This window comes from Ptychodera flava, chromosome 17 (assembly GCF_041260155.1).
Source record: "Ptychodera flava strain L36383 chromosome 17, AS_Pfla_20210202, whole genome shotgun sequence".
Taxonomy (NCBI): Eukaryota; Metazoa; Hemichordata; class Enteropneusta; family Ptychoderidae; genus Ptychodera; species Ptychodera flava.
In genome coordinates this window covers 7907903-7929206 of record NC_091944.1, presented here as the reverse complement: position 1 = coordinate 7929206, position 21304 = coordinate 7907903, and the positions used below count along the sequence as shown (strand labels likewise).

Here is a 21304-nt window from a genome sequence, read left to right as displayed (position 1 = left end):
TAGTAAAAACTTGTCAATAGATACACGAAGGTAAAGACTCGTTTACATGCGCATTTGAAAGAGAAGTGGACTCGTAAATAGAGAAAGACAGAGAGTCAGTAAGGAATATAGCATTAGATATTGCGGGGGTAGTCGGAATTCAGACAAAGGCCTACAGTTGTTTTCAAGTTCCAGAATAGCGTGACAGTTTTCCCCGTCAACGCATGCATACCCCCTGCAAAAATGTCCAAGTCCGTAGACATTGATGCCAAATTTCCTTCAAAGGTTATGGCGGAAACAAAACAAATTTTAGTCTGCATATTTTCCATCTTGACCACGTATCCCAAATATTAAACGGGTCTTCATTACTCTGGAAGGGACGAAAAATGCCACTCGGTCATCGACAGAGAATGACAGAAAGAGATAAATGCAAGCAGACGGTGGAATATATTGTGAAATCTAAGATTTGCCTTATATTATTTGACTAAAATCTCATCAACTTTGAAACGTTTTGAAACACTAAATGGTTTGTTTTCGCTGCCGGCTTGAACATCAAAATCTCAACCCAGCGATTGAGGGCGTGCTTGAAAGCGCTTGTTTGCTGTTGTCTCTTATTGTTCTTTATTTTGAAGTCACTCACAATCACCACAGTCCAGAATATGTGTCATCATAATATGAAATCGGACCATGGAGGTTATCTCTACTCTGCCGCCATGGTCGGATGAAGTGAAATTGTCACAATGTTTATCAAGACAAAAGTATGCTTCGTAAAGGCTATTTATTTTTTTTCATTATTACGCAATTACTCTCTCTGGAAATGTGGAGAACATTGTTTGGTCGTTCTCCGTCACTTTCCTTCAAAATGGAGATTTTACATACTATGGCCTACACTATTATCAGACGAGTCCTGAAAATAATGCATCAAATTTTGCTCAATCGAGGGTTGACATAGTTGAGCATTCTTCATATGGCAATTAACGGAATCACACATGTGCCAAAGTAAATTGGTGTTATGAAATGTCAACGTGTAGGCGATGTAAGCGAAGTGAGCGGTGAGCCGTTCCTTTCCCAATGTTTGACAGACAGATCACTGACAGTAAGCTTACGTATAGCGTACAAAGTTGGAAAAACACGCATTTAGAAAGCTTAGATGAAATACCGGAAAATATTGAACTGTTTCTGTAAAAGATTTTTTGCATGACCATAGATATCAGAACGCCAATTATTTTTCAATTTCTCCTATTTGAAACAGCAATATAAAAAATTGTTGATAAACTATTTCTCAGTTTTATGTTCTATGATTACAAAATGTTAATGTCTCTCTTTGCACAGCCTTCGATTGTATTGGTTTTCAATTGTCACTGCGGTTTGTAGAACTCGTCGTCACCAAGTATGACAGGCCAGCAAGAGGACAGTTGAACTTCGATGACTTTATCCAATGTTCTGTGTTACCAAAATCATTAACAACTGAATTTAGACAGAGAGACGTCGATATGAGTGGTAGTATCGCGGTCAGTTACGAAGACTCTAAGCTTATGTTGATGATATTACTACCAAATAAGTTAGTATGAACCTTGAAAGTAAAAGACTTAAACTTTTGCTCAAATTTTTTCACTATTCTCTTTCAAAACCAAGAATAAAAATCAGGGTCACCGTGCAAATTTATGTTCTAGAGAAATAAATAACCCAAGATTTACTGATATTTCAATTCAAAATGGCCGCCATCCCTGTGTTAATCTATGGAGAAAAATAAAATCTTTAAATTTCGAAAAACTAAGCCGGTGAAAAGTTTTCTTACCCAAAGAACTTTAAAACGAACCCCCACAAGTGGTATATCAGAAAAGAATTGTAAACGTTTGACAGTCCGAATATCCGTCCCTTTGGCGCGTTCTACCGTAATTGGTAAGAGTAATGAACTGGTTTCCTTTCATCAAAGCAGCGTAGTTTGTCCTTTCAATACCACTGAAATTCCTCCAAAGTATTCATTACTCTGAAAGGCGTGCAATCATAAACGTTTTTTTTTACAAAACAAGACAATACAGGAAGTGACTCCATTATTGGATATGCCAAATATGTTGCTGGTGTTGGCTCTAAACTTGAAGTTTCTAAATTAATGAGCCCTATGAACGAAATAACCCCTCTCAATTCAAATTACTGAAAGAAAACATGGTGACGGCAGCCATCTTCCTTTTATACCTGTACTCAATGTGCTCCTTTACTCTGAGTAATAGATCTGGCCAACTAAACCCCTAGAGCTATCGCTGGTGTTTGAATTAAACACGATTGGAACTAATTTGGGATAATTTGATAGTGACGTAATGTCTGTTCAATCTGAAAATGTAAGCTCATCTGCTTTTCTTTTTAAGTTAAATACTTGTTTTTGTGAGTAATTTGTAATATTACAACATTCAGCTTTAAAGCACCTAACAATCTTTAGAAATTTAAAAAATAGTAAGATCCAATTATCCAAAATTAGTTCCAATCGTGTTTGAATTAACAAATTTTAACAGCCAAAAGAGATAGTATTCACTACTCAAACATCACGTATACGTTCAGTGTATTGATTTGTTTTCTGAGAGTTTATTTTTCCATGAAAGTGTTTTTACTGCCTTTAAAATAAATCGATTACATACATCAAATTAGTTCTTTTTACATAATCACAACTGAAAGGTATCAGGAAAGATAGTCATGGGCAGGCGGAGTAATACACTGTCTGGGGTTCGACATAAGCCGTACTGGTACGCTGTTCTTGTCATGTGCACTTCCGCCAGACTACCAGTCACACGATATAGATTTATACAGATCTCAGTGTTGGGGATCAATTTGTATTAATATTACGGAAGGTTTATAAATACTTCGATAATTCTTAACAGACACTTCAAGTTGGAAAATAATTACTCTTACTTCAAAAATGCTTTATAAATAACAAACGCTAGTGAAAAATCACTGTTCAAAGCAGTCCCTACTAGCCCGTAAGTGTGTGTCGCCACATAGGATTTATCTTCCTAAAAAGGTTTTCATCGAAAATATTGCAATAGCTAGCCAAAATGTTGTGAAAAGAGTAAATTTGAGGGAAATTTGAAAATATCTCAATAACTAGCCACAATGGGGTGAGGCGGGCACAATTGAAGAAAAATTGCAATTCGAAAAACATGTTACACATTTTGAAAGAATATTAGGCGGTTAGTCAGTTGTGTATGGGAAATGAATTCTATTTCCTCCTATTCCTATTTTCTATTTCCAAATGTTGTTTAAATAGTATTTATCACGTGACAACTGGCAATTAAAGATTTACCGCACAATCGTTGGGTTGAAAATCACTTTGCATGTCATGGTATGTGTAATCTCAACACATTTGAGTGTATTGGGGTGAAATTTAACAATTTTTGCCGAGGTTAAAAATGAGTTGATTCAAGTCATAAGCCTTAATCCTTTGAGTGCCAAAGTCAATTTATGTCGCTTGTACAAATGTTCCCCTGTCATTTTTTTTCAGATTTTTTACCAAACTTTTGGTTAAAAAACTGTAGCCAATGAAATGTGATATCCATTTGGTCCAAAATTATCAAAAAATTGCAGAAAAGTTAATAAAGATTGGTATAATGTTGCAGTAAAATTCTGGCGGGAAAAATTTACAGCACTCAAAAGGTTAATGTCAACCTTTTTTGTCTTGTTTTCTGAGGGCTGAGAGCGACGACGAAAAAAGAAGTATTGAAGTCGCAACATGGTACATAAAATACTTCTTCCCCATACAAGTAAGAGTTAAATACAGCTCATATAATTAACTGTTAACTATAGTTTGGAAAGCAGACTGACTGAACGGGCAACGGCAGAACTGAAGAAACAACATTTTTAAAAAAGAGTCCATGACTGAAGACAGTTCTCTCTTTTTGGCGTAAACGTAACGAACAGATTCTCACAGATATTGTATTTTAGATATTTAGTCACTGTGTTGATTGCAGGTACAAGAAGCTGAAGAACAAAGACGTAGACGAAATAAGGACAAATGGAAGATCGGGAGCGACGTCTGTCTACTTGGTTTCGTAATAAAATGCGTGCTCCGATAACCACGAAAAATAGTTCTCTCGTCTCTTGACGTTTCCTATAAGCCATTCAAAGTCGGAATCGTAGTAATAATCGTCTAGATCCTCATATCCACCACTCAAGTATCCGCAGTAATAGTCATCTGAATCCGAAAAATAGTAATCGTCGTGGTCGTCGTCATCTGAAACTCGATAAAAACAGAATAGCAAGAATTAAAGCCCCAATAGCTGCAATTTTATGCTTTATTTTCATGATTTCATTTTCAAACCAACGTTGGTTCGTGTAATGTCTTAACCGAAGGGCGTGTATAGAAGTATCACTGTTCGCTGATTTGGACCATGCCTATACACGTTTTAACAGGCTGAATAATAAACGGGAGCTGCACTCATAAAATGGCGCCCCACTGAAAAGTACAAAAACACATATTTCCTGCACATACACATCATTATCATACCAGAAACAAGCATGATGCCATTTACTTGAATATACAACACACGATGGTTAACATTTTGTTGTTGTAATCTTTATTTCCTCTGTCATGATATGATTAGTGTTTGAAAATGACAGGGAACCTAAAATGACGTTAAAACGTTTGAATTTACATGCCACTTTCGATACTTATGACAGTGATGTACACTTTTTCAGTCTTTAATGGGTATTATTCAAAGAAACTCTTGGAAAACTCAGGAATTTTGAGATTGGTATATAACAATTTTCACAGTTATTGGGGCTTTGTATACTTTTAAGTTTCATAAACTGTTGTCAAGTCAAAGTTTTCGTGAAGACCTCTGATTAATCAAATGTATATGTAAATTAACAATTATGCATGCCACATCTCCCGAACACTAGTAAGTTTTTGCAATCTTCCGACAAAATTTGCATAGAAAACTTGACAACAATAGAAAGTAGTACAGGATAATAACAAATTTGCGTGAAATAATTTCTTAACCATGGTTTTCTATGTAAATATTATTTAATGGCCATGTGACCTGTTTTCAAAATGCATTGCAGTCGGCAAAACACGTAAAATATTTTGCTGAAAGCAAGAAATTCGTGAAATATTTAAAAGCAGTGATAACTAGCCTCAATCTAAAGATACAATATTTAGACAAGTTTTACAGCTTTTGAGAAAATCCAAAAAATAGAGGGACTAAGCTTATATTAAGTCTGTCTGTGAAATACCAACTTTATTTCGCTCCCAACAGATTGGTAATATGTGGTATTTAATGTCATAGATTCAGTAAAATGAGATATTAGTTGGAGCTAGCAGACAGCGTTTTAAATTAACAAGTAATAGTCAATACATAATATTTAACTTTCAACTTTGAAAGCCTTGTCGATTAGTGGCATAGACATGTACACTGATTGTCATTCATGTCGGTAGGCATGTATTAGATTACCAAACACTGTAAAAGCAATCAGCAATCTCAAAGTGCTTTATTCCTGCTTCCCTTCCGTCAAGCTGTCAGTTTTCAGATTTAATTTGTTGTGCAGTTAGCATTTTTTGACTCCAGGTTTCAAAAATTCATGATGTATGAATTTTTTTCATTATTGTAGATGAACATTAAATTGCATTTCTCCCCACCATCTCTCGAAGATCAGCGCACAAAATATTATTAATTCCTCACTCGTAAGGGGATCCCTCAAAGTTCAAACTTGTCTTATAGGCATGCGCAGTGGAGGAGATTCATAGCAACGGATATTAAAGTGTCAACACAGCTAGTACTCGGAAAATTGACCGCAGCCTGATTCTTACCTAGAATTTGGAGGCGATTGCACGGATTGAATGCTGAATCACTAAAACAGCTCAAATTTCATGTGTAATTCACTTAGCTGGACTCAAAGTTAGCAGACGTGCACGAAAAAGACACCAAAACGAAGGGGAAAATGAAAAGACTCCTGCCAATACAATAAGACAGGACAAGCGCAACTTTTACTACGATGACGAGAAATTGGCTTTTTACAAGCAGAGATAATGAAGATTTTCTTCAAGTTAGTTCTGTTCATATTTGCAATTAAATTTCATCGCCTCGACTACCACGCCGTGGTTAACTGGTTGACGTAGCAACCTTTAAGGTGTGAATATGTCCCTACCTCCGTCTCTCGACCATTGTTGGATTAGGCTCCCGTGTTTCCCGTGGAAGTAACTATCTCCGTGTACGGTGACGGACCTTCCGCCATTTCTGGATGTTTGTTTTTGTTTAACGATTTCTCGGTTCACGTTTGGTTCCACCTTGACTTTGACCGTGTCTACAACTCCTTGCTTCTCCAGGCTTCTGTAGAGATAGAGGCGACGCTCGCCGTCATACACGTACCACCGAGAGCCCTTCTGGAATACCAAAATCAAGGGCAGATCTTGCGGTTTCAAGTCCCCGTCCAGCAGATCTTCGAAAGAATCCAAAATGTGTGCGCCGTTGCTGAAGTAGGCACTGATAGACTTGCTGAGGTAATGAATGTCGGACGGTTTGAGTTCAAGCTCCATGTCGCAGTTGTTGGAGCGCCAACACAAAATGAAAGTATACCGAGGCGCATGTCATGTGAGGTGAATAGAAGACATGACGTAATTGTCAATCAGATGCAAGATCTAATATTTAACCCCCAAGGGACTGGAAGAAATTACAGGGGGTGGGGCCGGTGGGGGGTTTTTTTGTGGTATGTCGCCATTGTTCGCGCAATCATTTTTGAAGGGTTATGAAATTTTGTGTAAGTGGGGGAGGGTAACCTTTCTTCATGCATCAAACTGAACACGCATATGCACGTATTGAATATGGAATACTGAAAAAAGAAAAAAATATTCATAAATTAAAACAATAAAGCATATTTATTAACTCAAGACTCAACTTTGAAAATAAATAACAATATCTTGTTCTCGACTTTGAAAATAAATAATATCTTTTTCTTAAATACATAAATACAACGAACTAAATACAGTAAATACAATACAAGTACAATATGATAACAATAACTGTGATATAGAAAACTGACTAAGTCAAATCAAATGTTACCGGTGTTTTTGATCAAATTTTAGTTAAGTAGTAAACTGACTATTTTAAATTAGGAAGTAGACCAAGCTTTTGTCACACCACCCAAAAGTACTGAATAAATATAAAATAACATCTGTTATCGGCCCTACGTCAGAATAGTTGAATGGATATAAAAAATGTAAAAGCTACTTGGAATGATAAAAACACAGAACCATAACAATAAAATATTAACTAATACGGACACTATTTGTATCTATGTTTGGCTACTTTTTTAAAAGTTTGTTGCTATGAGTCTAATATGCAGTGTCTTGCTGTACCTCCTAAAGCATGCTGAAATATCCACAACTCAGACTTAAATTCAATGTTCGCAGCTTTTGGTTAACTTTTCGGCGATTGATCCGGCGCACGTTTTTTTCAAGCGAAGGGTCAATCGCACCGGGAATTGTATGGTGATCGAAAAAATCGTGCTGCATCCACAGTCGCTCGTTAGCTTGGTAGTCTGCTAAATCCGATTTTCGGCTCGATCAATCGATCCCGTACTCGATCTGCCCGCCTCTGTAACCTAAATACTCACAATGTGTGCAACAGAATCACTAAAAAACCAGCGATCCGGGTTTTCAACTGGCCATGCGCTCACACAAAACATCCAGACCTACACTCTCATATACTACTACCTAGTTGGATCACAAATTTAACCATCTCCTTGCAAATCACGCCGATAAACGTGTTACTCGCATCATTCCTTGAGGAAATCGGCTGTGTTCTGAGACCAAGCCCAGTGAAACGCGGCCTGTAGAACGATTCTACCATATGACGTCATTTATTCCACTGCTGATTGGGTAAACTATAATTCACCAGTGACATCTTGCAATGACCTTCGATTTGGCCGTTGATTAGTTTTTAGTTGATTTAGCTTTTTATCATATTAGTATTTATTGTCCCTGAATATATCCCTGTGATTGCAGTGGCGGGTAGATCGAGTACGGGATCGATAGATCGAGCCAAAAATCGATCGATTTAGCAGACTACCCAGCTGCTGGCGAGCGCCTGTGGCTCCATCGTGCTCTGATGACCGACAAGAACAGTTGACCCATCGTTGCAAAGCTTGAAACATTTTCCATACCACAGATGAAAAAGTTAAATTAAAATTTGACCAAAAATAAACGATATATGGCGACAAATAACTTACTGTAAATTTACAAGGGTCAAATCCTGATTTCTAGGAGCGGTACCTGGCCAGGAAAACCATCCAAGGAAATAATTTTCGATGTACTAACCACTTGTGTCGGTCACCATCTCGACCGTACTGAACAATGTGCTTAACGTCTACATCTACAAATTACTGAGTGCTAAAAATAAAGGGTGAAATCTAGCCAAAAAGTTCCAAACTCATTGCAATCTATGGGCCTAAGTTTACACGCTTAATTATTCATGACATTGGCGACTGATTGTCATTCGCACTGTCCTTCAGTTAGACATAACCCGGACCTAGTACCTCAGCTTAACTGCTGAGGTACTGGGCAGGTCAAAGTTCATAGAAAATAGTACTTTAAAAAATCTTCTCAAAGTTAACATGGCTTAAAACCTTGATATTTTCAATGTAGCAATTTGCCATACGCGCAGAGATTGATCAATTTTTATACAAATTAGATCAATTTGAAGGTTAAAATCAAGATGGAAACAAGAGAAAGGGTCTAAATATTATTGATATGGACTGTGACATGTAGGGGGAGGGTCACTGTTTGTTGAGAATGAAAATTGGGAAGGGTCACTTTTTTCTTACCAACTCTTTTTGAAGGGTCACTATTTTACGCGCAGCGTCATTTTGAAAAATACTCTACCATCCCTTCCTTTAATATCTCCCCCTTCCCTTACAAACATATGGGCACTGTAGTATCAACACTATGGGGAGCGAGTGGAGGCATCGAGTCGGCCGTCTGTTTAGCTGTTTTTCGGATTTATATCATTCTATGTATTCCTGTTTCTTTATTTCTTTATTAATTTATGAATTTCTTTTTCAGTTTCTTTATTTCTTCATTTCGCTATTTCGCCATTTCGCCGTTTCGCGATTTCGTCGATTATTTTTAAAATAATTTTTAAAGTAATTAAAATGTTTTTTAAAAAGTTCATGATTGGCAGACTGATTCCATTTTCCCAACGACGAATTGTATAATCAAAGACGGCTTTTTAACGAATGAATGTGTGAGACATGAATAATATACAATTTCAGGCTTTATTACAGTGTATTTGATTTCACTTTCTTTTTTGATAACTGGAATTCTTCATATAGCTTACAGAGCAGACTAACTAATTCTCGGAAATTAAACCAGACAATATCACAGGAAGCGTTCTCCTTTTGACCTTGCATCATCGGCGGTCATGAGATCATAGGTCTAATTTGCACCCTCTTAGACTTGCTTTGGGTGTATATTCGCTAAACATTTCGTAATGTAAATCGAGCAAACTCAGAAAAAAGTTCACCTTGTTGTTATTAGAGTGTTGGGGTTGGCGTCTTTGTGGTCCGGTTACTGTCAATGCGGCATGCCGCCTAAAAGACTGAGACCATCGGAAATTCACTTTGTGCACGATACAATCGACTGCCACTTCCAAGATGGCGACCACTTATTGGACACGTTCAAAGAACTATTGCATGGCAACATTTCCCCGCGCGATATCAAGACAATCGCCGTAATTCGACAAAATGGTACCTGGTACGTCCATGCTGGAAATAGGAGGCTGTTTCTATACAAGAAACTGGAAGAATTAGGCGTTATAGACTACATTCCAGTCTGGGTTGTCAACAGACCAAATGCTGATGCCGTACGTGAGAGATACACTACCCAAAACCGCGGTGTTAGTGTTTCTGTGCGTAACGATTATGATTTCGAAGATAAAATGCACAGCATCATTGACGATTGGAAGAAAACAAGACCGAAAATGCACAGCATCATTGACGATTGGAAGAAAATAAGACCGAGAGGTATTTAAATTTTAACAGTAATTTGTAATTTTAAGAGAACCGACATGTTGTATGATACTCAAAAATAAAGGAGGTCACAAGGTTGGCGAAGTATTTATGCTAAAAGTGTGACTCTGAGTCACGCTGTGTGTTTGTACATGTAAAATATAAGTTGTAGGACAACAATATTAGAGAAATCAAAGTGTTTCGGAACACAAATTATGAATTTTCCGAATGTGCTCTCAGTATATATGTACGCAAGCTGAAGCTTTTCGTAGACAATAGGAGTTCAATGACACATCTACAGAAGTTATATATTTCCTTTGAAAGCTATCGAGACGGTAGTAATGGACGATATTACGAAATAGCCAAATAAGCGACTGGATCGAAATTACTGGGAGGGGGGGGGGGTGTTTTTCTAGATGACTCTACGAGTAAAATAGCGACGGCCCTCCCATATTTCCATGCGCAACAAACAATGACGCTCCCCCTGCGTGTCACAGTCAACATCAATAACATTTTATTTTACGCATAATTAGTGAGGTTAAGGTTGTGTAGCCATTAGGTGCCTCATCTCACCAAACATAAAGGTTGTAGCTCTTGAAGTAAGTGATTTCTCGGCATATTAGAGAAAATGGGGTCAAAGCCATCCTGGTCATGTGACATTTGGCAAAAAAACCCTGTCTACATAATTATCGCTGTCCGCCAAACATCAGACCTACAACTCTATTGGCTAGCCGATAATTATATATATGTGTGTAATTAATGAGTCACTGGATGATATAGGGTCAAAGGTCACCGGCAACCCCGAAAGTTAGTTGTGTATTTTCGTCCCATGTAGGCCATTGTTCAATAGACACCAGCCCTCTCGGACTGTGGTATAGGATAAGATATAGCCATAACTTAGCTGCAGAGGTATAGGGCAGGTTAAAAGGTCATAGCAAATCCCGGTCCACAAAGTTCATGTACAGAATTTTGATTGATCAATTTTTATACAAAGTAGGTCAATTTTAAGGTAATTATCCAAGATGGCTGCAAGTGAAAGGGTCTAAATATTATTGATGTGAACTGTGACATGTAGAGGAAGGTCACTGTTTGTTGCGCATGAAAACTTGGGAGGGTAACCTCTTTCTTATACCAACTTTTTTGAAGGGTCACTCTTTTACGCGCAGAGTCATTTAAAATATACCGACCCTCCCTCCCTTTAATTCATCCCCCTCCTCTCACTCAAATACGGGCCCTGCAGTAACAGGACAATGACGAGCGTGTGGCGCGAGTAATACACGAATCGGCCGTCTGTTTTGCTGTCTTTCGGATTTACTTCATTCTACAAATTTATGTTTCTTTATTTCTTTGTTAATTTATGAATTTAATACTCAGTTTCTTTATTTCACCATCTCGCTATTTCGCCGTTTCGATTTCGTCTATTTTGTAATCAGCCATCAGGACAGATTTTGAAGTTTAATGCTGACATCACACTGTCCTACATCTTTAAATCAGGAGCATTCTGTACAATTGACTATCCATAATTAATTTTCAACAGAACGTTTGCCTGTTTAATCTGGTCAACCCCGATTCACTTTCCCTTAAAATGTGTCTACAATCATATGTAAGAAGGGATTTGGGCCAAACAATGATAGTATAAGGGTTAAGGAGCAATATTAATTATAATGAGATTAAATAGTGACTGTTTAAACAAGTTTACAATAAGAGAAAATATGAGAGGGCTAAAACGCGCAAATGTACATGTACGTGTATAACACACCCCCGCCCCCTCATCCGAGACTTCTTGACTGCATAGGCTAACTTAAAATTTGAATTAAATTGTGGCGGGTAAGACTGTTTGAGGAACGAAAGTAAAGATTTGCAAAAGTGTAGTCTCAATGAGGGCAAGTTTTGTTTTGCGCAGGGCAGATTTCGATCATTTTCTTTTTTCTCGGAAATACTGCTCTATATCTTGCAGAATTCGTCGAATAGTTTTGGTTTCCAAGAAGTGCGAGATCGTCATATCGCGCATCCGAGGTCAAGGGTAACACGCATGCGCGTTTACAACAGACTTATTCAAACAGAGAAGAAACCAAACCTATATACACATGATGCAATTTTATCCATATAAATGCTCAAATGTAGACAGTCCCTTGTGCCTTTTTCTGTCTCTTATTGGTGTAATCTGTGTGCACATGTACGAACGAGGGTAGGGAGAATCGCAAGCGTAGCGCCGAAGGCGCGAACCTTAAGTGCCGTGTAGGCACCTCGTGTCTAGCAGCTCGCACTGAGTTATGACTGCGCCGGGTACGTACCTTCGGCATTTCCCACCCCTGTATGTGCGAGAGACGACATCAATAACAGTAAAGACAAGGCACAACGGACTGTCGACAGTCTTAAATGCCTACAAGAGACCAAAGACCATCGGCAAAGCCCTCGCAAGAACATTCTTTGCAGTTCAAATGAAAGGCGAAGTGTATTAGGCCTAACCCGTGTCAAACCTTGAAGACAAACTTTCTTAAACCATCATTCAGAATTCTTATCTAATACCTGTCACTATAGACATATAAAATATCGCAAACTCTAGATATCACATACTCTAAATACTTACTTTAAAATACCATCTCAGAATGTTCAATTTGATCTCCATGATGTTGCCAAAGTATTCTTATTTGTTTTCGCCAACGGACAAATCAGAATGGAGAATTTTTGACATGATTTTTATATCCCTCCTCCTGTAGGTATTGACGACATTCCAGTTGAAGGACTGGTGCTCATTGGCGTGGTGGTCATCGTTGGGTTTGTATTGTTGAAGCTTTGCAACTAATATACGTCTGGACCATATGGCATCGAACGCAAACGGTATATACGAAGAACCACGCTGTACTAGTTAATTGTCAAATTTAATAACTATAATTTTAAAAGTGTGCTTTTTACAAAGAAAAGGGGCCAGTTCGAGGGGATCGAGACAGAGACGTCCAGATAAATGCCAGTGCCGCTTCAATGAGGCAGTAGTACGTGTACATAAATTACCGAATGAATTGGCATTCGTATTCAACAATGAAATCCGAATGTGCATTTATGTTGTAGTCAGATATAATTCGAATACGGCTGTCCTTGTTTAGAAATCGTAATGAAGTTTTTAGATCTTTCCTTTATTCTCCCACCTCAACACAGTTTAACATGCCTGAACAATATCGTCACATCCTGGACATGTCCACCGTCGTCACCACATGCGTAACATACATGTGGAATGTCCGAAATTAAGGTAAAGGGCGACGAATTCGGACGCGCACACGCTTTAGAACGTTTCTGCGCAGATTTAACCCCAGCCTGCCGCAAATGAGTAATTTTGAAGCACGTGTATTTAACATCGCCTGTCATTGTTGAAATTGCGCTTTTACCTAATTTTTGACCCAGTGTCTTAGAAATACATGTGACCTATAACCTTGTCATATTTTGACCCCTAGGAAGCTGGTTTTTATTCAATATGAGTGAAAAATTAACATTTCTCTCCCATTTATATTGCGCAAATTACCCATTCACCTGGAGATATTGTAAAAAGTAGCGTGGGGACACCCTTTTATTAAAAGTGTAAACTAAATAGTATTATGTCAGGAGTTTATTCGCCAAGTTTGGTCAAAATGACACCATTCAAAGCGACAGGAAGAAAGTTCGAAAATTATGTAGTGATATAATTTCGATATCGTCATTTTGTAATCGATACTTATGATAAAATTTCTTCACAAACATCATGAAAACTATACATTCGATAGATATGGATCTTAAGTCTTGGTATTTATTAAAATTAACTCGTTTGCTAAGCGTTTTATAATTGCTTTCTTTAGTTTAAGTGAATTATATCATTTTTATTTATTTCTAACGACGCCATTTTAACGTCCGTTTCCATGGAAACGAGCGTGGTGACCCCCATTTTTTATTTCATTTTTGTACTTGCACAACTTCCAAGAATATTTGTGCAAAGTTTCAAGAAAATTACACCACAACTTAATTTTGACGTAATTCGTAGTACTTCCGACATTAATTTGAATCTATCGTCATTTGCTGCGTGAAAAGAGTGATAAGTCGAAACAAATAGAATCTTTACGGAATGTTCATATACCGTACCATTAGACATCAACGCCCTCTATGTTACATACATGCATCGATTATTACGCTTGGGATTTGCACTACTGCTTTGCTAACTTGTAGACCATTCTATTCTATTGTTTGAAATAAAAAATGCTGTTATTTTTGAAATTTTCTTTCGTTGTTGAAAACGTTTTTTTAAACCCAAGCAGTTCGAATTTCTCAAATGATTTTACTCCAGGCTTGAGTTAGTCAAACATATTTCGATTAGTTAAAGTCATTGATAGAATTTGCAGGACACATAAATTCGTTTGTTGACATATTCAAGTGAATCTATGTGTTTTATTCCATGTAAAATATCGGAGAAGAAGCCACATTTGAAATATTGACGTTTGTTATGCCCTCAAATGACTGAAAAGAAATGTAACTGCAAAATCGAAGGTGACCTCTTTCAAATAAAAATTGTATTCTTATTCCAGACACTATCGTCTAGCTTTTGCGGACGTTCTCTGCTGCTTCTTTGATGTTAAATCCCGATTTTGCGGTGATATATATTTAAATGAGTGAAAGCTTTCAGGTTTCTTAAAATCGAAGACAACTTGCAGGTTGGAATATGCAAATTTCACCTTCTGATAAACTCTCTTTGCGCTCGAAAGTCTGCAAATGACATCTTCTTCGACTATCTTTGGAAAACGATTGTTATAAGTCGTATCGCAATATTCGGTAAGAGTGACAAAAACGCAGAAGTCGTTTAGCAAGCCATGTTCTTGGTCACTTTTTATATTACCCAGTAATCTTTGCATCACGCAATGACATACCGTCAGCTTCTGTTATTACATGGCTCATACAGTAGTTGAGGGTTTATGCACAGCAGATGTGGGAATGGTCGGGAGTTTATGCACATGAGATTGAGAAATAGATGAGAGTTTATGCACATGAGATTGGGAAAATAGATAACGTCGCATATCATGCAGATGACAATTAGAGATGTACAAGGAGTATGAGTTTCAGATTCTAGCATCCACGCACTGACAGTCGAAACGGGGTTCCGGATGTGCAAATGAATGATTTGCGTCAATGATTGGCGTCGCAAATATACTAAGATAAGAGAACACAGTTATATCTAGAATAAAAACAAAAGCAGGAAAAGTGATAAGTTGTACGCTGTGAGTAAATCATAAGGGAAAAGCGAGCTTGGAATTCTTTAAATATATCCACAAAAATACTATTCATACTTTTTCTGTACGTTTTGTTTATTAAAAAAAATAGAGGATCAGAATAATTGTCGACCACCAAGTACAAGGGTCTATGCCGTGCCAAGTACAAGGGTCTATGCCGTGCATTGAAACTAACAGTAGGGTAACTAGCCCTAATATTGAACTTGACACGGTACTGGAGCATATAAAAGAACCGTAAAATTTTTCAATTTATGTATCTGATAGTGTAAGGTTACAAAGATGATAAAACAATAAACTATGTCAAATCGGAGTCGAAGACATTGTGTGTACATTCTAAAATGAAAATAATCAATGTTGTCACATAGCTTTTTTCCAATTGATGATTTGACTGTTGATTTCTTCAAACTTAAGTGACGTTTTTGTTGTCATTGGTGACTTTAATATACATGCTTTAGCTTCTCATTCACACTTTAAATATTGAGAGCAAAAAAGATAATCATAACTTGCCGGGATACCTCTATCACAGTATCAATACTAATGCAACAATCTATCTATTGTACTTGAGTACATTCGTATCAGAATTCTTAACACTTTTCAAGTCAACCAAGTGGTTTAATTGAACGCTTACTAATTTAATATGTGAGTATATGCAAATATCACAGGTGTTGAGCTTGCATCTGATAGAAAAGTTACAGAATTTACAGATGCATCTTCAGTTGTTTATCCAACTCTAATGTCATCATGTCTAACAAAGAGAGACAGCTGAAAAGTTTTCATATCTCTGGCCTATTGATCTCATCTGTTAGATTAATCCTGCCCCTATCAGAAATACATCATGCTGCAGCTTAACAATGAAGTTGGGGAAGATCGTTGACATTTAGATGACCTCATACGAGCACAGTCTCTGCCAGTCCCATTTCGGAATTGTTAGTACATTCCCACCTTCCAAATTGGTCAGCCAGGTCATCAACATCGGAATCACCATCGCCGTCCCAGTACTGGTAGTAAGATGAATCCGATGATGAATCGGACTCATATTCACAGTCCGAATCCTCGCTTTCGCTTTCCGTTTCTGAAATGTATGAATAAGCCTGGTTACAAAACTGCATTATCTGTGCTTATAATACTGAGGTAATAATAATAATAATAATAATAATAATAATAATAATAATAACAACAACAACAACAACGCAGGTTTACTTCAAATTATATTGAAATACATTCAAAGTTAAGTGAATGACAGCAATTGAGAATATCCTACAATATAAACCAACAAGTAACCTATAAATAACTAAATAAATAAATAATAAATAAATGAATGAATAAATAAATACGATGTATTCTCAACAAAGAAGTAAAGTCAATTCAAAATTGCCAGAGTGAAAAATAACATAGGCTGTATTGTAATTTTTACGATGCAGTAAAACACATTGTAAATGCAGGACTTGCTAACACAGTGTAATTATGAATGGGGGAATTCACGGCTGGCATATCACCTTGTTCAGCCAGGTAAAACACTATAACATGTCTCCAAATTAGGCACACATGGATTGAAAATGTGGTAAATATGTTGGGAAAAACAAAGGATGAACATTTAAGTGTTTTCTTTACCCGAGTCAACGTTTCGCCACTCTTGAACTATCTGGCCTTTAATACCATTGAACTTATCGTCGTTGCGTATTTCGACCGTTTTTCCGCCGTTTTTGGAAGTGTTTTTACGCCTCACCATATTCCAGTTGACTTTCTTCTTCGGAACCACTCCCACAGTCACTGTATCGATAACACCTTGTTTTTGCAAGCTTTTGTAAAGGTACAGCCGTCGGTGTCCATGGTAAATGTGCCACGTATCACCCCATTTGAATACCGAAATCCTCGGGATGTCGTCAGGCACCAATCGTCTGTACAGGAGATCCTTAAATGTGTCAAGAATATATTCCTTATTTCTAAAGCAGGCGCTGATTGAGTCATGGAGGTAACGGATTTCGGATGGTGCAAGTTCCATTTCCATTCTCCTCTAAAGTGATCTATGTTGGAAATTGCGTTCGTGTTTTATGCAGGTATTATTCTAATTTGGCTGCTGGATGTCGCAATGGCTATGCTGGAATTCCCCGAGCTATTTTTAAATAGTTTCGTCGTTCTTAAACTGAAACGTCTGTGCAATATCCAGTGCATATCTTCGAGACTGGGAACCTTCTTCACAAGTTGCGTAACATTCGTGAGAAAAAAAAACCAATCTGAGGTTCTGTTAGAGCCAAAGCTATTGTCAGTGACTGCACTGAAGGTTGCGAAAAGTGATCAAAATAGTGACATACCCCACCGTTCAGCACCAACGCCCTCAACGATACAAACGTGCATCGATTGTTACTAAGGGGATTTCCCTGACTGCATTGTTGACTTGTAGGCCCTTTAGATCCATTGTCGGAAATCGGTTTGAACAGTAAAATATCATTGTAATAATACAAATGTATGAACTATTTATAAGACCCATTACACATAGCTTCCTTTGTCGACATAATCAATGCAGTCGCTCTGTTCATAGTGAAGGCCAGGAGAAGAGACAACTTTTACATTATAGACGTTTGTATATGCCCTCATCTTGACGAAGAAGAATACCACGAATCAAAATCGATGGTATAAGGCAGACATGCAATTTTTTGCAAATTTCTTTTTCCTCATCATGTATTCTAAAATCAGATACTATTTTCTAATATATCGTATTTTGATTTTATTTGTTTTATTCTCTTCTTTTTCGAAAATTTAAAGCCTTCGTTTTTGTAGATGTATATATTTTACATGGATTTTAACATGCTTTGTACTTAAATTATAATCATTAGTACATTACTGTAATAAATATGCAAATTATAATCATTACTGTCATAAATATGCAAATGTGCCTTCAGGTGGAAAATTCAGTTCCTTATTTTCATTGTTTGCTTCGACCGTTTTGTGAGACGTTGGTCATAAATAATTTCACAAGAATCAAATTTCAGAGACTGATTTTTAACAACATCTATAGACTTATAGACTCTGGTAAAATGTAGTTCGATGTGTATATAATTGAATGAGACCAGCCATCGCGTTCGTTTTCTCCATTTATAATATTGGTTTATTACACAAAGCTGGCTTATGGTCCTCGACCACTGTAATTTCTAAGTAGAGCACGGTGCAGAAGGGAAGGGGGTCAACAATGGGCAAGGTAAACATCAAATTTTGTACAGGATCGCCGTAGAAACCAGAGATAGATAATCAAGGCAATTTAGTACTGCTCCTGCATCGAACCAACACTCAATTCGTTCTCTGTATCGTTCTTTCTTATACTAATCTTGAAGTAATGAGATTCTTGTTTTTTACACTCTTACAGTCTCACCACTCTCTTAAAACTAAGGATGCATTACAGTCATTAGATTAAGAAAATAAATAATTGTAAATTTCTGTCCTTCTCACTCGGTGCCAAGTACGATGAAAAGTACGGACAGAATTTCCCAACATACTTGTTACTCAGACAGTGCCATCTCAAAACTTTTTTCCAAAACAAAATAAAGCAAAACAAACAAAAGAAAAACAACAATGTAGGAAGTGAATCCATGATTGGATATGCCAAATATGTTGCCTGTATTGGCTCTAAAACTGGAGTTTCTAATTAGCCCTATGAACGAAATAACCCCTCTCAATTCAAATTACTGAAAGAAAACATGGTGACGGCAGCCATCTTCCTTTTATACCTGTACTCAATGTGCTCCTTTACTCTGAGTAATAGATCTGGCCAACTAAACCCCTAGAGCTATCGCTGGTGTTTGAATTAACAAATTTTAACAGCCAAAAGAGATAGTATTCACTACTCAAACATCACGTATACGTTCAGTGTATTGATTTGTTTTCTGAGAGTTTATTTTTCCATGAAAGTGATTTTACTGCCTTTAAAATAAATCGGTAACAGACATCCAACAAGTTCTTTTTTTGTATCGCCACAACCGAAAGGTATCAAGACAGACATGCCATGGGCAGGCGGAGTAATACACTGTCTGTGGTTCGACATTTGTCGTTCTGGTACGTTGTTCTTGTCCTGGCGTTTCCGCCAGCCTAACATTCACACGATATAAATTTGTTTAAAAGTTGGTGATCCATTCGTATGAATATTGCGGAAGCTTTACAAATACTTCAATAACTTTCAATAGACGCTACGAGTTGGGAAATATTCATTCTTCCTTCAAATATTTCTCCATTCATTCTAAGTTTATAAATAAACGCTTCTGTAAAATTACTGTTCAAATCAGTATTCAAATCTGCTCGCATTCTGTGACGTACAGCTATACACAGTCCCTCGTTGCGCATATTAATCTGACGCTATACATATTATCTTCCTTTTTAGAAGGTTTTCATCCAAATGTTTATAGCTCGCTAAATGGTGCGACAAGTGTATAATTAAAGAAAGTGTAAAAATGTCTCAATAACTAGTCACAATGGTGTGAGACGGGTACAATTGAAGAAAATTTCCAATCGAAAATATTTTACAAATTTTAAAAGAATACAAGGTGGTCAGTCAGCTTTGTATATACAACAAGCAATCAAATATTTACTGTGCATTCGTGTGGTTCGAAATCACTTTGCGTGTCCTCGCATAAATAAACTCAACACATTTGAGTGTATTGCAGTGAAGCTGTCCGCCAATTTCTGCATAAGTTGCTTCTGGTCAAAGCGCCTATCAACTGAAAGCCCCAATGTCAGCCTTTTGTCACACTTTTCTGTGAGGCTGAGATCGACGATGAAGAAAAAGAAGGATTGAATTAGCAGCATGGTGTATATCATACAATACCTCTTCTCCAAGCATACAAATAACTAGAGTGAAATACAGCTCATGAAAATTAGCTGTTAACTGTAGTTTGGAAAGCAGATTGAACGGAGAACCCCCCCCCCCCAAAAAAAAAATGGAAATAAGGAAAATTTTTGCGTCGTCCCCCAATTTTTCTAAAGAAGCCACGACCTGAAATAGTTCTTACTCTTTTGACGTAAACTTAACCAACAGATTCTGACGGATGGATCCTAGATAGTTTAGTCACCATGTCGATTGCAGGTAGGTTAAGTTACAAATACGAATACCAACTGCGGACAAACGGACGAAAGAAAGCAAAGTCTGTCAACTTGGTCTCCGTAATAAATGCTTGCTGTGACATGTACCACGAAAAATAATTCTCGCCTTGCTTGACGTTTCCTTCGTATATTTAAACCATTTACCAGTCGGAATCGTAATCTGAATCCAAGTATCCGCAGTAGTAGTCATCTGAATCAGAAAAATCGTAGTCGTTGTAGTCTCGCCATTCTGAAACTTAATTAAAAACCGTATGGCAAAAATTAAATCTCCGTTTCTTGTAGATAAATATTGCCATGAAAATATCCAGAGAAAATGTTATACAGTCAAATATAAGATGTGAAATGATCCCGTGTAAATTATGTTGTGATTGTTTGAATATTGACTCTTTTCCCTGAAACTATATTTCCACAAGTTTGAATGTCATTATAATCTTTTTAATTTGTGACCAGTGTATATGAAATTGCAAAATATCTTTCATTATGTCAATTCCTTGTTGTAATCAACATCACCAGCAAAAGCCATCTATTTGGTACTACCGTTTTAGAGGTAAAAGTAAACATTAAATAGTTCATAAATGTACAAATTATCAACTATCTGACATGAAAATGAAGAGATTCTCTGAGTTCACCCATATGGTATTACAAGCAATATCTGCACTCATGTATAGCGTCAATCGAACATACATTATATATGCAAATTGTAAATTAGCTGACGTGAAAACGCTAAATGTCTTTCCTAGTTGTATCCTAAATATACTACTAAGTCCATCAACTTTTGTCCAGTCCAAGTTTTCTATGTCTTATCACAGATGCTCATAAGGTAGAGTAGTGGTCATTTTCAAAAGTATTTTTTGCAAATTAACATTGACAAAATCTATACCAAAACTTGATTAGATCAAAAGTTCTGTTCTTGAGAGAGAGACATATATACAGTGAGACAGACGTCGGTACCTCGTCCGGTGTATTTCTCTTTTCAACTTAGCCTCTTGGAGAGGACTCTT

The 21304-nt window shown here is 37.1% G+C and overlaps 1 protein-coding gene and 1 long non-coding RNA gene across 2 annotated transcripts in view; one reads left to right on the top strand and one right to left on the bottom strand.

Annotated features, from left to right (window-relative positions):
* The first annotated feature begins 9351 nt into the window (after window positions 1-9351).
* Window positions 9352-14213, top strand: LOC139115310 (uncharacterized). Its single transcript, XM_070677332.1, has 2 exons — window positions 9352-9984; window positions 12690-14213. Exons 1-2 carry the CDS (start codon window positions 9546-9548, stop codon window positions 12773-12775), a joined length of 525 nt encoding a protein of 174 aa, XP_070533433.1. The 5' UTR covers window positions 9352-9545; the 3' UTR covers window positions 12776-14213.
* Window positions 14046-21304, bottom strand: part of LOC139115312 (uncharacterized) — a 51576-nt gene continuing 44317 nt past the window's right edge. Inside the window, exons 2-3 of the long non-coding RNA XR_011548096.1 lie at window positions 16827-20538; window positions 14046-16287 (exon numbers count right to left, since the gene is read on the bottom strand). This is a non-coding gene — a long non-coding RNA (uncharacterized lncRNA). The remainder of the gene's footprint in view (window positions 16288-16826; window positions 20539-21304) is intronic.

Coding starts and splice junctions, on each gene's coding strand:
- LOC139115310 (XM_070677332.1), top strand. CDS start 9,546: ATGCCGCCTAAAAGACTGAGACCATCGGAAATTCACTTTGTGCACGAT. Junction 9,985..12,689: donor GAAGAAAATAAGACCGAGAG/GTATTTAAATTT, acceptor CTCCTCCTGTAG/GTATTGACGACATTCCAGTT.